The sequence below is a fragment of the Phaenicophaeus curvirostris genome, chromosome 3 (genome assembly GCF_032191515.1).
Source record: "Phaenicophaeus curvirostris isolate KB17595 chromosome 3, BPBGC_Pcur_1.0, whole genome shotgun sequence".
Taxonomy (NCBI): domain Eukaryota; kingdom Metazoa; phylum Chordata; class Aves; order Cuculiformes; family Cuculidae; genus Phaenicophaeus; species Phaenicophaeus curvirostris.
Window position 1 is genome coordinate 45,489,732 of NC_091394.1, and position 16,891 is coordinate 45,506,622.

Sequence of the window (16,891 nt, forward strand, 5' to 3'; positions counted from 1 at the left end):
AGAAGTGCACACTTTCAGTGAGTCACTTCACAGTCTATGGAAACCTTTTTCTTATAATCTAGAATTATGATTAGACTTTGCAGTAGTTAAAACCATGGTAAATTAGATATTTTAATTGCTGTTGCTTTCTTCATTTTTTTAATAAACTATTAGAACATACATTTAACTGAGATCAAAGTTACTTTATTAGTTTCAGACATTCCATCCTATATTACAAAAATCTTTAGAGGCCTGCTTGAACTCCAAAACCTGGTCCTTTGGGTGGTTCAGTCAGAGAAGTAAGGCCACCAGCCGGCTCACAAGAAAAACGTCCACTCCTGAAAAATGAACGCAGTTTTATTCATTGCCAGTATTGTTATTACCTCAGATACTGTTTAATCACAGGATAGGAGACAGTTACAAATCTGACTTAATGCTAAACCAGTTCTTTTATTTCGTATTTATCCTTCAGAAATGTGTGATGCTACTCTTAAATAAAAAAGATTCCAAATTCAAGTAGTGACAAATAGTTTTCAAACAGTGACAAAACAGGGCCCCTAGTCTTCCTTATTTATTTATAGGTTGGACAGACAAAATTTATCATGATCCCAGCAATACTAAAGGCAGTATCCAATTAGATCAGTCATATTTTTGTTAAAGAAGCTTCCCTGTGTTTGGAAACTGTAACTGTTTAAAGTTCTTATATTAAAAAAATATTATAGAAATACTAGGAATAGGTTGCACAGTCAAGTGAGATTAATTCCTCCATTCACACAAACATCTGTGTAGCTGGGCTAGCAAAGAACAATGGGAAATAATAGATTTAAAAGTTCAGAAATAATAAACATTTCACTAACTTGTGATCTTTCTGGTTTTTGTTAGAAATAATAATTAAAAAAAATTAAACAATTAACAGGCATTTGCTGATTTACATGATCTAGGAAAAAAATGCATCAGGTGATATCATTCACCTATCAGGTACCAAGCCAACTGATGTCTTCACATCTTGTGCTCCCTAGTCAGTCATGAAGAATATGACAATAACTCTTCTTCGTTCTTTCTAGTTCTTTTTGGCTTTGAATATATCAAAAGGCACTGAATGCATGCCATTCTGTTCAGTAAAGGCTTTTTAGCTGTAGGTTGTGAACTCAAATCACTGGAACAGGAATTTGGTTTCTCAAAAGAATCAGACTTCAAGTAGTCAGCCAGGATCATACAAATATAGTGTACCTTGGGCCAGGTTTGGGAACTTTGCCAGCCTTTAGCTCATCAATTATGTCTTCAATATCTTTGGGTGTCAAATCTTCCTGTAAAAAACCAAAACCAAAACCAAACCAAACCAAATGACAACAAAACATTGACGAAACAGAAAGAGTCAGCAGTTTTGCTACTTGCAGCATTCAAACCCCATGAGATTAGTGTCTCTCTTAGGTGTGATCTTAGCACAGGTAATTTTGACCCTGTCAATCACTACAGACCCTGGTTTAAAGAATTAGGAAAATCTAAAAGCCTAATGTTATTTTAATCTTAAAATTCTTATTTTACATATAGTTGCAGAAATTACAATAAAACTCGATGTTCACGCGAGCCACCTATAAATGTGGGTTTGTTTTTGGCTTCCCCGATAGATTAGTGAGCTGGAACTCTGCTGCCCACTGTACACATGCCATTGGACAACCTGCAAAATGGCATCAGCTACGAGTAAGAAATTGTGGGTACAGTTCAAGAGAACAGTTCTTAAAAAATATTAATCAGTAAAATATTTTAAAAATAAAGTATTTTAAAAGCTGGATTTAGTCAATACATTAATTCCTTTGGCCTGATGGCATCCAAGTGAGCCATAATTCAGAAATCTGTAGGTTCAAAAATAGTGTTAAAGCAGTCCATACTTTCTGACAGACTGCTTGAAAAACTCATCAAATATCTATTTAAAAATTCCAGATTTACGGGCAGACCACTATCACAGAAATACACCACACCCCAATTGTATAAATCAAGAGAGTAGCTGAAAGAAAAAATACATTCATACATTGCAATACAAACATTCCAGGAAGAGACCAAGAAACTAAAAGATGCTCTAGGTTGTAAGCTGTTCCTGCCAATAGGAATTTGAAGTAACTGACCAAAACTTCAGACTTTGAAACAAGTTAAAATACAGGTAATCCAGCAAAGAAGTTTAACCTTTTAAAAGGGAATGTAATACTTACATAGTAATTATCATTTATTTGTACCATTGGTGCATTTACACAAGCACCTAAACATTCCACTTCTATCAGCGTGAAGAGTTTATCAGGTGTCGTCTCCCCAACTTTTATACCTAAACCAATACAGCATATTGAGTTCAGCAATGGTTATTGAACAGAAATAATAAAAGCATAAGTTTAAGTACTCCATAATCTTCTCATTATTTGTATGTTGGCCTTAGAAACTTTTTCATAGGTAAATCCTTTTAAATGTTTCCAAAATGTTTTCATTAAACATAAGTTTCTAGTAAACTGTGAAGTCAGTCTTCAGAAACATTTTTGAGACCTCATTTACAGGCTTTCAGTTACGATTTTGTGAAAAATAACCATGAAGTGACAATTCTAAGAAACAGAACAGCTCTACTCAAGCACATTTTTAGTAATCAATGCAACAGAATGAAAAAAGAGGGAAAATGTAGCTTTCATGTGATACAAAATATATTAATATACAGTGCTGAGTACTGGATTCCCAAACTAACCAAGATCCACGCATTAACACTGTTAGCTTCCAAATTTATACATAAAGGATTATTTCCTGAGAAATCCTATGCACACTTAGCTCCCATGACACATTCTTGTTCTAGTCACACAGATACAGATCTTCCTCAGACGGCAGGTTAGCCAAAATAACATGCAAGAGTCTGATCTCTATAAAATACTCAACAGAAAGAAGAATGCTGAAAAGCAGTTTTCCTCTACAGGTATTAGAAGGACGATAAAACTAATAGAATTTTCAGTAAGGCCTGTGTCTCAGAGCTACACAATCTTTCTTAATGCTTTGATTTCTCAAGCTAAGAGTTTCAGTTAAAATGAGAGTTGGGGTTGTTCAGCCGGAAGAGAAGGCTCCAGGCAGACTTTATTATTGTGGTCTTTCAACACTTAAAGGGGACTTAGAAAGGTGGGGACAGACTTTCTAGTAGGGCTTCTTGCAAGAGGACAAGGAGTAATGGTTTTCAACTAAGAGACGATAGATTTAGACAAGATGTAAGAAAGAAGTTTTTTACAATAAGGGTGGTGAAACACTGGAACAGGTTGCCCAGACAGGTGGTATAAGTCCCATCCCTGGAAACATTTAAGGGCAGGTTGGATGGGGCTCTGAGCAACCTGATCTAGCTGAAAATGTCACTGCCCATTGCAGGGGGCGTGGAATGGATTAAATGTCCCTTCCAAACCCAACATTCTGTGATTCTATCACGTTACTTAAGTAAAAAAAAAAACCCTCAGAATATATATAGCATATAACTTAAGAATCTTACTTTGCATATAAAATAATGCCACAGCATTCAGAGCCCTCTCCTATATATGGGATAGTGCTTAGTTTGTCAGTCCTAGAGTCATGTTAGAATAACGCATTTCCTGGCAAATAGCCTTTAAAAGCCTTTAAAATCACTTTAAGGCCACTAAATGGTACTCTAACCCACGGTCTTCGCTGCTCTAGTGTACTGAAAACTTTAAAAACAAAGAATAAATGCCAAATCTGAAATTTGAAGTGTTCAGTGCCTATTACCCAATTATTTCACTCTATATTTTCAATACTCTAGCTCTGTCCCCACCATATGAAAAATTTTATGCCAGTATTATTAAACAAAGGTAAAAATATTATAAACAGTGTATTACAAATTTGTATCATACCAAGTTTCTTCTTAATGGCTTCTAAAATACCATCAGAGTCTCGCAGCATGCAAGGTGTGGTAGTGCAGACCTGAATATGGTATTTCCCAACAGGTTTGCGATTGTACATTGTATAGAAGGTTGCTACTTCATACACTCTCATGGGAGGCATTTCTAAAACTTCAGCAACCTGTAATAAGGGCAAAACAGACGCTACATTTAATTCTCACAGGGCATTAGTAAAGGCATTTAACAAACCATTTCAATAGTCACTTGTCCTCTGTCTGCAATAAGGGCTAAGTAAGAGGGAAGAGTTGGGTATCAAAGCACAGCTGTACTCAAGTGCCAAGAAAAGACACCCAAGTTACTTTGACTGGAGTCACCCTGCTCGAGCATAACCTCCAGTAAGCTGTGATTAGCACAGCAAGGAGCTCAAGTCAATTCCCCTCCAGCATCGTAACAAACCAGATGCGAGGAGTCAGCTGGGTTTCAGCTTTCATTGTCACCTTCAGCTCATACTGCACTTCTGTAGAACTTGCACGCACCTGCCCATGTCAGCCTTTTGGTAAGGGAATACTTACAGACCCATACCATGCTCACCTGCTTCAGAGCAGGTCTGTCTCAGGTTCTGTGACACACCAGAAATTTCTGGCCTTGGAAATGGCCACATCTGCAGACTGGTGTCACAGCTAATAAATAGGGAGTGAAGCACCATCTCCATGGAGCCAGTTCTGGTCTAAGTAACCCTGACCTCATTAACCTGGAACCCTGGAAAACTGCTCAGGTTGAGAACCGATTGTTTTCAAAAGTGCAACTGTTCCAATCTCTATAGCAAGCAAGTAACAAATCACGGAAAATATTTGTTCACTTTAAAAACTTAAGATCATTTTAAATAATATCAATCTGAAATGTAAAGATAATTAAAAAGTACATTTCCCATTCAGTACTAATGAAGATTTGGGAATTTATGCTATGCTGTAGAAATGGTAGCAGACATAAGTTGCTGTTCTCTAAATTAGTGCTTGACTTCTTCAGTAATTTCTATAATGTCAACTATTGTCAATATATCTTGATTGAATTTAAAACTTGACAAATTGATGATATGCCAGATTGTAACAAAATATGACATATTTATTCATATGACTATAAACCAGAATTTTTTATTTCTTGATATTTGATTACTGTCATACAACCTACCACTTTGGAGCACTGTAGTTGCTCGCCTGCTAATTTTGAAACAATTTTTAAAAATACTTGATAAGTCTTCGGGGTACTTGCTGTGAATTGTTACAAAAGACTCATGACACATATTACCCTAATATTGCTTTGCAGGCCTAGAAATCAAGTACAATCCTGCCACTAATATGTGAGGAGAAAAAACCCACCATCGCCATCTTTTTTTTGCCCAAATTCAGCAGCAAACAGAATCTTTAAAGTTTCTGTTCCTACCTCCAGGATGACTCTGGGAAAAGAGCCTATCTAAATAAGGCTCATGTAGTTTCTTTTGTCTGTTTGCTCCATCTGTAGTTTCTGACAATGGGCTAACGTTATGTAAATAACAAATAACGAAGCGATGAGTTTTCTGCATTAGTTTTTGCTTTTATTTTTTAAAATGTAGTCTTACAAGGAATTCTCGCAATTCCGTGCCACAAGTAAATTGCTATGTTACTACGTTTTGATAAATAAATGCTAATATTCTAGTAAAATATTTAAAGAAAACAGGAAAATTATGCTTGAAAGATAATTATGTACTACATACCTTGTTCATGGCTGATATGGGCAACCATCCATGCTGTCTTTGGGCCAAATCTAGCACTGCCATGACAGCTGCTGACTTGTGTCCCCCTGGGTAGTTGTTTATGATTGCTTCTATCCGCTTTTTAAAGAAAAAGAGAGGGGAAAAAAAATCAGTACGAATGTAAAGATAAAGTCTGTGTGTTTAACTTCCTTTGTCTGCATACCTTTTGGTTTTCAGGTGTGAACTCAAATGGAGTATCTGGATTATTTTCAGGACTATCTCTGTGCTTCAGGAAAAGAAAAAGAAAACATGTAAAAATAGGGTTGTCAGGAAACGATTCAAAATAGATTTACTGTTGTAAAATATCTTCTCATTAGATAGTTACAGTGAATTTGCTTGAATCAAACCAATATATTCCAGATAAAAACACTCAATCAAATATGATTAAACATCTCTGGGAAAGTTATTAAAAATGCTGATATTTATTTAACCAACTTTAAAACGAATTACTTATTCATGTTATTTCCTATTCAAAAATAATTTCTAGGGGAATATGGTGTTATCAAAATATAAATTTTTTAACACTGTTAGAACATTTTGACAATTATGTTCAAACTCATTACAGGTAGATAAGAGTCATCTGGTTAATACCTTAATACAACAAGGGAGTAAAACAGCCCGTTTTTTCTTTCCCAGAAGACTGACTATAAAAATTTCAAAATTCATCAAACAGCTTATTATATAATTAAAATGTCTGCACATCCCCACACACATTATTAACCCATTTTAACATACTGCTTTGATTTGTAACGTATTTCAACATTTTACATTCAGTTACAATTCTGGATCAAAATGGAAGAAGCAGAAATTTGAATTATTATTCCCCAAATAAGCTATTTGTCATATTATTCTTAAGGTGGTCTTCTAGGGAAATATGAAATTGAAATTAGTTATTCTATTTTCAGAAAACACAAATTGAAGATACTTCTTCAAGAAAGCAACATTTTCCTATAATTAAACCTTAGTTCTCACAAAAATCCTTATCCACCAGAAAAAATCCTTATCCACCTGCACAAATTTTCAGTCATCTCTAAGCATCTCATTATGGTATCCTTGAAATACTCAGAGCTAAGTTTCATTCCAAATGTTATGCAGTTTTCAAATTAAATTGAAAGTCTGGGTGAAAAACGTAGGCTATATTTGAGGCTTGATGTTAAAAGTAAACCACAACCAGCTAATAATAAAAGCTTTAAAAGTATATTTAGGAGAGAGAAACGCCTTCCAATGGCTTTCACTTTGATCATTTTCTCAAGTAACCTACAGGTACTTGAGAATCTGCAGTTTCCACCCTGTGTTCTTATTAAGCAGGGAAGGATTTAATGAAAAGTCTTAACATTGCAAGATACTTGCATACTGCAAGACTGTCATCAGTGCAGAACTTAATATGTATGGTCCATAGCTATTTCTGGATCTAGAAATTTTAATATGGAAATATCAAAAGGCCAGGTACTTAACTTGAATTACATCTGCTGGTCTAGCAAGAGATTCTCTTTGTGTATCCTGTCTATATCCTGGAGCAGACAGTATGATTGTCACCATCAATTTGAGAGCACAGTTCCAAGTCAGATCTAAGACTATGGTCCACATATACTTGTTGACCCAGGAGAACTTTTACCTAGTAACAGGACCTACAGAAAGATAACCAATTCCCTTGGAACACACTAATATGAAATACACTAGTATTCATACTAATATAAACACATATGAAATACTTATTGTGTGATCTACATGATAACATAAAAAAGCCTTTATGAATGCAACTGCCCCTATTTCAGACCCTTTAGACACTGACTCTTCCAGAGAAAGGGTTTGACTTCTCATATGTAATGCTGATGAGGGTTTTCTACCCATTTTAATGGAAGTTCTGAAAGAAGGTGTTAGAGGAAAAACTGATTGGAAATACTACACAGCTTTTAATTTTTTCCCCTTACAGATTTTTTTCTCTTCCCTAGCTGCATAGATCAAATCCATGATCCATGATAATTATTTCCATAGTTTAACTTTTCCTTCTCTGCATGTCTTTTTTACATCACGCCGCTGTGTTGCCTTCCACATCTATCTGAGAGAGTTACAATTGTACTTCATCTCAATTTCTTTTGCAAATCTCCCTCTTTGTCTAGAAAAGCTGCTGTTTTCAGTGTACTGTCTCTAAACTGATATCCTTAAATACCTAACATGTGAAGAGAAATAATACAAACTTTATATCTGAAGCTACAGATGGCCACACAGTCAGGTTCTGCGCAGCAAGGCACCAAGATACGTTGTAAAAGCTACAGCACAAGTGAACACTAAATAAGATCTATTCCTAACTGAGTTTAATTTAATTCTGTGCTGTGGAGAGTTTGATAATTTTCATAGACAGCTTACAGAGTTCTAGGCCTACTGAACTGTTTGGAATTTGTCAATCACATGTTCCCTAGTCTTCTGTTTGTCTGATGATGCAACATTTATCTGAGACTTACACAAGCTGATTTGCTCCTAAATTATACGAATACATTCCTGCCTTTTTGGCATACAGATTCTGAAGAGCAAGATCAGAATTAAGGACACAGTACTGGAGGGAATACTCTGCTAAATCACAGAGTAGCTGAGGGTGCAAGGAACATCTGGAGGTCATCTGGGCTGAAGCCCCCTGCTTAAGCATAGACACCTGGAGCTGGGTGCCCAGTACCATGGCCAAATGTCTTCTGAATATCTCCAGGGTGGGAGACACCACAAGCTCTCTGGGCAAGCCATGCTGGTGCTTGGTCACCCTCACTGTAGAAAAATGTTTCCTGATGTTCTCCAAGGCCATTACCTCTGGTCCTGTCACTGCGCATCACTGGGAAGAGCCTGGCTCTGTCCTTTTTGCACCCTCCCTTCAGATATTATAGACACAGATAAGATCCCCTCCTCCCCCAGCCTTCTCCAACAGTCCCAAATCTCTCAGCCTTTCCTTATACATGAGACGCTCATAAAAAGAAAACTGTATCTTAAGGCTTCCTCCATACAACCATCTATGTCTGTATCAACTACAGCAACTTCTTGAAATGCAAGGTCAGACCCTATCCACACTTTTTTCCTGGATTCCCTTCCTGTGCTCCCCAGTTTCCTGAAGTCTTACACAATACGTTTTCATGTGTAGCTTGACTGTATCACGTTTGTACTGCAGCATGCAGCCTAAGCTACTTAAAGTGTGAACCACAGTATTGTAAAGACCTACCCAAGCCACAATATCCCACAGATGATAGTCTCTCCCATGGAAGGTAACTAAGGCTGCTGAATGTTCATTTCACATTCTTTTTGCAAGACCAGCCTAGGCCATTTTATTTCTCTTTTTCAGTGATATAATAATCTTTCTTGACACAGAGAATTACTAAAGAGCACTGAAGAATTGCAATAGAATAACTAGAAAAAATTTGCTTTCATGCATACCGTAAACCAGCTGGTCTGAAACTTGACCCATGTCCTGTTGTAAACACCATTCCAAAACACTATAAACCAAAAGGAGAGAACTGTGTGGTTTGCAGGGGAAAAAGATGATGAGAGCAACAGACTGTTCCATCCATATCAAATCAGTCCCTATTTAAATCAAATGAAATTTACTACTACTTCTCCAAGGGGAAAGTACTCTACATTCACTATTCCAGCAGAACTCAAGATATAAAACTCTCTTAAATCAATAATAGTGGAAGTGCTCTCAGACCCAAGAATTTCACTGACCATCTTTACAAGTAATTAAAACTATAATGCAGCAATTATCTAACTTCCTGTACTGAACTCCTGTGCAGCCCTATGACAAGGCCCACATTGGGACAGTTGATGTATTAAGGAAACAGTCCATATATTGAAAACCACAGAGTTAAATTTTAGCTGTTAAGGAGGCTAAAGACAGGTAAAAGTCAAAGATAAAGAAGGCATGCTTTATGAAAGAAAGGTAACTGTTGCAAATCAAAGCATCTTTGAAATCAGGCCTTCCCTAGCTATCAGAAATATGATAGATGTGGAGCAGCTCTCTGACGCTACTACAGGGAAGCAATATGCCTAGTTTTACACTTGATATACTCTTTCTGGAAGTGAGATCTAGCTTTCTGTGACAATACCAGACTGAGTTTAACAGCTGGGAAATCTCTTCTTTTTATTTTGAAACAGCCAAGCAATTTCAGTAAAGTTTTCTTAATTCTGCATGTTTCTGATAATAGGCAAGACTAAAACTTGCATGAAAAAAAGTTTGCAAAGGAATACAAAGGTATGCAAATCAGCACTGCCTTTCCATCCTAGATTCACCAGGTCCCCTGACAGCGTGTCCCTGCTGCTACAAAACAAATATGCTGCACGCTTTTTCCCACCTCAGACAGAAGATTTCCTACATAGAAAATGCAACAAGAAGCACCAACATGCTTTGCAAAACAAAACCAAGACACTTCTGTATAAACTGACATACAAAGAGGACCACCACAACAAGTTAGAGTTACTCCCAGGTAAGCCTACTATTCCTCCACAAACAGTTTTTAACAATGTTTGACGCTTAGTCTTCTAGCAAATTACAAGCAGATGAAGACTTATAATGTTTCCCCACAGCCCCCAAAATCAGGGGGGGAGGAAAGCCTCATTTTCTGATTGTACATAAACACCCAATGTTGATTAAAATAATGCGTTCAGCTCAACTCATAAGTTTCCCTTGAACTTTGCTGTGTTAAATAAATCTGAAATCTGCTCTAAACATTTTTAGTTATAGTTATGGCAAACAATTACATGCATACATACTGGCATCCAATTATGTTCTTCCTATAGCCTCTAACTTCACAGAAAAGCAAGTATTACCCTATTAAAAAACCAAACAAAAATACTCAAAAACCCACCCCATAAAACACACCAACACACAAACAATTTTCTATGCCTTGCTAGCCAAAATTCTGCTGTGGAATAAAAATAAAAGGAGCCAATGATGCTACAAAATAAAGCAGCTGGATATCATAAGTAGCTAACTGAAACACAAACTTTCTTGGGGTTTTTTTTTCTGTTTCTCTATTTTCAGGCTCCTCCCTCCAGAAAATAATTTAAGTAGTTACATAAATCTTGAAAAATGCCTGGAGAACTTACAAAGCTATCTAGCTTCACATGCCAACATCCTTTTGTCTGTCTTCACCAACCTCAAACTATACTTGGAGTTTCCTAAGTTGTCAGCCTACACTGACTGTTTCCTCTGTTCCTTAAATACTAGGTCTCACTCCATAAATCATCAATAACTGCTCAGGTTTCTGGAAATGTGCATGAAGTGTGTACTCTAATCTCATTAACTTATGAGAAAAGCTGTAGAGACAGCTGCAGAAAGACAACAACAACAAGAAAAATCTGTCCAAAAATGCTGAGCACCTGCTTTCAACAAAGCAGTCAATTCTCTAGTAACTAAAATACTGATTTCTACTAGATGCTGTAAGTATGCCAAATTATTCAGCTGTTGTGTTGCAGACTAAAGCTCGGAATGGAGCAAAATGGGACAAACCACACCTGTCTGAGATGCTTCAGGTTCACCTCAGAGGCAGAGGGACACATGTCTGCTTTACACATTTAAATCTGAGGGCTTTTTTTGTTTGCAGTAATTATTATCATTTATATGTATTATGATAATTATGGCCTGAATCACGAGCCATCACGCAACATGCTATATGTCAGATAATATGAAAGAGAACTGCCCTTTTCAATTGGTAGTGAACAGAGCCAGACCTGGACCTAGAAGTAATTCAGTGGCAAATTTTATAAATCAAGAAACTGGGTCTGCAACAAGTTCAATGAGCTTCAATTACAAACTCAAATAACTTCAATAAAAAAAGAACTGTTTTATAATGAAATAAACACTCATCTGCAATCACACACAAATACCACTAATATCACCACTATTATTAAGAAACAAGTCTTCACTATAGAGGAAATATGAGACTAAAAACTATAATAAAATCTTATAATACTCCATTGCCACTCTAATAAAAAGCCCTACTGAAAAAAAATCACTTCTTTGTAAACTCCAGCAGGCTTCTATAGTGAGTTCTGCCCATCAGAAGCTTTTAGACAGATTAGAAAATTATGTATCAAACTCTTCTTACATATTACCCCTCCAGTAAGGCAGAAAATTACTTACCACAAATAAGGCTCCTCCACTCGCATTGCACACTGCTGTTCTATGTAAGTATCGGACTTGTCTTATCTACAAAGTAGACAGTATTAGTTAATAATTTATATAACTGCTAAAGACTGCTTTCAGAATTAACTTGGTTTCTACTCCAATTGTATGCCATTGATTCTAGAGTCAATACTAATAATTTGAATTAAGTCAAGAGAAGAATATTAAGGGCTCTCCTGTACTACTAGGAGGACACATCTTGACTATATAGTCAAACAGTCAGATGACTGAAATAGTCATCTTGACTATTTCAGACAAAGTAGAAGTTAAAGGATTTAACCTCAAACATACAATCTGCCACAGCTTAATCTAACTGCCTTGAATACAAATACTCATCCAAGTATTCAATGAAGAATTTTCCCATTTGCTACTTTATAACATGCCATTTAAAAAGTTTGCAGAAACTACCATTATTGAGGTTCTTCTCTAGTAAGCACTGGAGAACAAAGTTAAGAACCTGAAATATCAACAGGACACAAAAGCCATATGCAAGTTGTGTTCAGTTATTCTCTGTAGTCTCTGTCTAGATCTGTCATGCCAAAACAGATCAATATTGCTAGAGCCTGGCCAGTATTACTAAAAATAATTTGATGACCTTATCTTGTCATAAGAAAACATTATATTAACAATTAACTCAATATCAATTTTATATTAAAATTGCATATTGAACTCTAGACCAATTTTGAGCATTCTTAAAGTAAGATAAACCAAAATCCCCCTACTTAATCTCTGTTACTGTATAAAATTTGCAGGATTTCAAGTGGGTCAGCATCAAATCAGTGAAAATGTAGGCAAGAGGTCAGACCTGAAATCCACGTAGTACCAGTGAACTACAGTCCCTGCTTTTCCGTGAGAACAACCTGATCAGCTTAGACTTCTCAGCAGCAGATCACGTAGTTTCACCTACAATGTAGTTTGACATAATGGCTACAGCATCTCCCTGCCCTACAATAAGTCCCTTGAAGTAACTGCTGGATTTACTATACAGTTATGTGTGTTCTGTACCACACAACCATTGTGCATGCCTCTGGGCTTTCCACTTCTGGCTCATTGGCAAGCAGCAACCAGGAAAGCAATTAATCTTCTGTGATTTTGTGTCAGAGGCCAAAACAAACTCTGGGATGCACAGATAACTCTGTGGACAGATCATTTTGTTTATCACCTTTTCCAGGAGACTCTCAGCCCATTGTCTTTATCAATTGACATGAAGTAGATCAAACAAACTGCATTGGTAATGCCATTTTGAGTGCCCTCAGGGAATCAGGCAACATGTAGAATTCAGACAAAAGATTAAGAAGTGTAAGTAGAGCATGCAAATACAACTAAAACTCTGCAGAGAATGCCAAAAGGAGCATATAAATGAGGACTTGATGCTCTGGTATAAATCCTACTAAATTCTACGTAAATATAGCACATATGCAGTTTTGGCTCTGAAGGGACCACCAACACACTGTAAGCTTCAGGCTTCTCACTATAAGAGGCAGTCTCCTACCAAAAGAAGCCCTTCAGATGAAAACCCTTAATTATCTCCAAAGATCCTGTCCTGTTTTCAAGAACCAAAAGCTGTAAATCATAGAATCATAGAATGGTTTGGGTTGGAAGGACCTTAAGGATTGTTGTGACTTCCCTTGTGATGGCCCCTCACCCCAAATGAGCAGGTTGCCCCTTGCTTTACCCCACTAACAGGTATGAGGACTGCCTGCTCTGGAAGGAGAAGTTACCCAGACCATTCCTCATGCAGGGGTTTAAGTCCTGTCACATCAGACATGGAAGGTTTGTGGACGCAAGCCACAAGATCTATATGAGGAGTGCACTGATAGGACAACAGGTAACAGTTTTAAGCTGAAAGAGGGTTAAGATCTTTAAGGTCCATCTTAAGATGAAATGGGTTGGAACCAGATGATCTTTTGACCAATGCTGTTTACTGTCTTCATCAATGACATACACAGTGAGATCAAGTACAACCTCAGCAAGTTTCCAGATGACACCAAGCTGAGTGGTGCAGCTGCCACACTGGAAGAACAGGATGTCATCCCAAGGGACCCAGACGAAACACAGAAGTGGACTTGTGTGAATCTCATGAGGTTCACCAATGCTGAAGGCAAAGCCCTACACCTGGGTCGGGGCTACCCATTATTCCAATACAGGATAGGAAACAACAACACTGAGAGCAGCCCTGCAGAGAAGGGCATGGAGGTGTTGATTGATGAGAAGCTCTACACAAGCCATCAATGTGTACTTGCAGCCCAGGCGGCTAACTGTATCCTGGGCTGCATCAAAACAAGCACGGCCAGCAGGTTGAGGGAGGCGATTCTGCCCCCCTGTTCCTCTCTTGTGAGACCCCACCTAGAGTATTGTGTCCAGTTCTGGAATCCTCAACATAAGGATACAGAACTGTTGGAACGGGTCCAGAGGGCTACAAAGATGATCCAAGGGCTGAAGCACCTTCTGTATGAAGACAGGCTGAGAGAGTTGGGGTTGTTCAGCTAGGAAAAGAGAAGGCTCCAATGAGATCTTGGAGCAACCTTCCAGTACCTGAAAGGGGCCTACAGGAAAGCTGAGGAGGGACTCTTCACAACGGCTTGGAGTGACAGGACAAGGGAGAAGAGGTATAAACTGAGAGGGGCAGATTTAGACTAGACATAAGGAGCAATTTCTTCACGATGAGAGTGGTGAGGCACTGGCACAAGTTGCCCAGGGAAGCTGTGGCTGCCCCATCCCTGGAGGTGTCCAAGGCTAGGCTGGACGGGGCCTTGAGCAGCCTGGTCTGGTGGGAGGCGTCCCTGATGGCAGGGGGATTGGGACTAGGTGATCTTTAAGGTCCCTTCCAACCCAAACCATTCTATGATGACCAAGTAGCCCCACCCCGCGGGGCTTTAAGAAGAAACGGGGCCTACGGGGCTCCCATTACGCGCTGTCTCAGCAGGGAGGGAAGAACCGAGCCGCGCCCCCCTCAAGGGGCTCCGGGGCCTCCCTGCCCCCCGCCGCCCCCGGCCCGGCCCGGCCCTTACCGCCCCCGCGGCCGCAGCGCGCAGGAACATGGCGGCCGCCCCGCTCCTCCAGGCCCGCGATCGCCCTCCGCGCCGCCAAGGAGACCCAGGCCCCGCGCACGCGCCACCGCGGCCCCGCCCCGGCTCGTCGGCGCCGGGCAGCGCGAGGGAGGGGCGGGGCGGGAGCGGGGCGCGATTCCCCATAACGCGCAGGTGCAGCAGCGTTCCCGGCAATCTGTCCCTGTTCCGAGGACGGGTTTTCCTGTTATTGTGAACTTCGCAACAGTCAAATGTGTCGCCGCTCGGGAGCTTCGGCTCCTGCTCAGCCTGACCTTGCCCTGCAGACGGGGAAAGGCCGCAGCCAGAGGGGATCCCCGCAGAGACGCCTCAGCGCGGGGCGCACCGAGCACAGGGCGCTGTCACCTCCAAACAACGAACAGCGCCTCGGGATACACCGTTTGAAAGAAAACATGGTCCCAGAGGGACATTCTGTCTTTCAAAAACCACAATGGCTTAGATGAAACTTGACTGCACTTGAGCTTAAATCAAAATATTCCGTTTCAGGGGCTGGAGCACCTCCCATACGAGAACAGGCTGAGAGAGTTGGGGTTGTTCAGCCTGGAAAAGAGAAGGCTCCCAGGAGATCTTGGAGCGACCTTCCAGTACCTGAAGGGGCTGCAGGAAAGCTGGGGAGAGACTATTTACAAAGGCTTGTAGGGATCATACTAGGGCAATGGGTATAAGCTGGAGAGGGGCAGATTTAGACTAGACATAGGGAAGAAATTCTTCCCATTGAGGGCAGTGAAGCACTGGCACAGGTTGCCCAGGGAAGCTGTGGCTGCCCCATCCCTGGAGGTGTTCAAGGCCAGGTTGGAAGGGGCCTTGGGCAGCCTGGTCTGTTGGGAGGTGTCCCTGCCCATGGCAGGGGGGTGGGAACTGGATGGTCTTTAAGGTCCCTTCCAACCTAAACCATTCTATGATTCTATGATTCCATGATTCTATGATTCTGTGATTCTATGGTTCTTGTATTGTGACCTTTCACTGGAGATGGGGAAAGGCTGCAAACAGAGGTGATTACAGAAGGCAGAGATCAAACTGAATACAAGGCATTTCCATCTCCGAAGAATGAAAAGTGTCTCCAAAAACAGTGCTTGAAACACTGCTCTCTGATACAATGCTCTCAAACGGACATTGTGTCTAACTTTCAAAGAACACAACACAACAATAACTTAGATGAAACTTTAATTTAGCTTAAATGAAAAATATTCCATGTTTTTCAATAGTAACTACTTGTATCAGCAGGCATGTGTTGTTGGGTGCACATTGGTGGGTGCACAAATGCCTCCCCTTGTGATGACCACTCATCCCAAATGAGTAGGTTGCCCCTCGCTTTAGACCGCTAAAGCAGGGTATGGTGACCGCCTGCTCTGGAAGAAGAAGTTATCCAGAACATCGCTCCTGCAGGTGTTGAATCTCTGTCCTATTGGACATGGAAGTTTTGTGGAAGCAAGCCACAAGATCTTTGTCAGGGAGTGCAGTGACAGGACAAGGGAAGATTTAGATTAAATATTACGAAAAAATTTTTTGCTGTAAAGGTAGTGATGCATTGGAACAGGTTGCCTAGAGATGCCCTATCCCTGGAAATGCTCAGGCCAAGCTGGATGAGGCTTTGAGCAATCTGATGTAGTGGAAGGCGTCCCTGCCCATGGCAGGAGTGTTGGAACTGGATGATCTTTAAAGTCCCTTCTAACTCAAACCATTCTATGATTTGTGTGAGAGTATTCAGTGGATTTAAAACTTTTGTGGCATGCATCAGTGTGAAAAAAATAATATCTTTGGAAGCAAGAATCTGTAAGAATCACAGAATCATAGAATGCTTCGGGTTGGAAAGGACGTTTACAGCTCGTCCAGTCCAAACCCCCTGCAGTGAATGGGGACATCTCCAATTAGATCAGGTTGCTCAGAGCCCCATCCAGCCTGACCTTGAATGATTCCAGGGATGGGGCCTCCAATACCTTCCTGGGAAACCTGTTCCGATGTTTCACCACTGCCATTGCAAAAAATTCCTTCCTTATATCTTGTCTAAATGTACCCTCCCTTCATTTAAAAC

The 16,891-nt window shown here is 39.7% G+C and overlaps 1 protein-coding gene across 1 annotated transcript; it reads right to left on the reverse strand.

Annotated features, from left to right (window-relative positions):
- Positions 1-167: 167 nt before the first annotated feature.
- Positions 168-14,932, reverse strand: NDUFV2 (NADH:ubiquinone oxidoreductase core subunit V2). The gene is made up of 8 exons (XM_069853879.1): positions 14,803-14,932; positions 11,750-11,815; positions 5,795-5,857; positions 5,593-5,709; positions 3,855-4,023; positions 2,187-2,296; positions 1,210-1,286; positions 168-317 (listed from the first exon to the last, which is right to left on the reverse strand). The coding sequence occupies exons 1-8, from the start codon at positions 14,830-14,832 to the stop codon at positions 224-226; spliced, it is 726 nt and encodes a 241-aa protein (XP_069709980.1). The 5' UTR covers positions 14,833-14,932; the 3' UTR covers positions 168-223.
- Between the last annotated feature and the right edge of the window lie 1,959 nt (positions 14,933-16,891).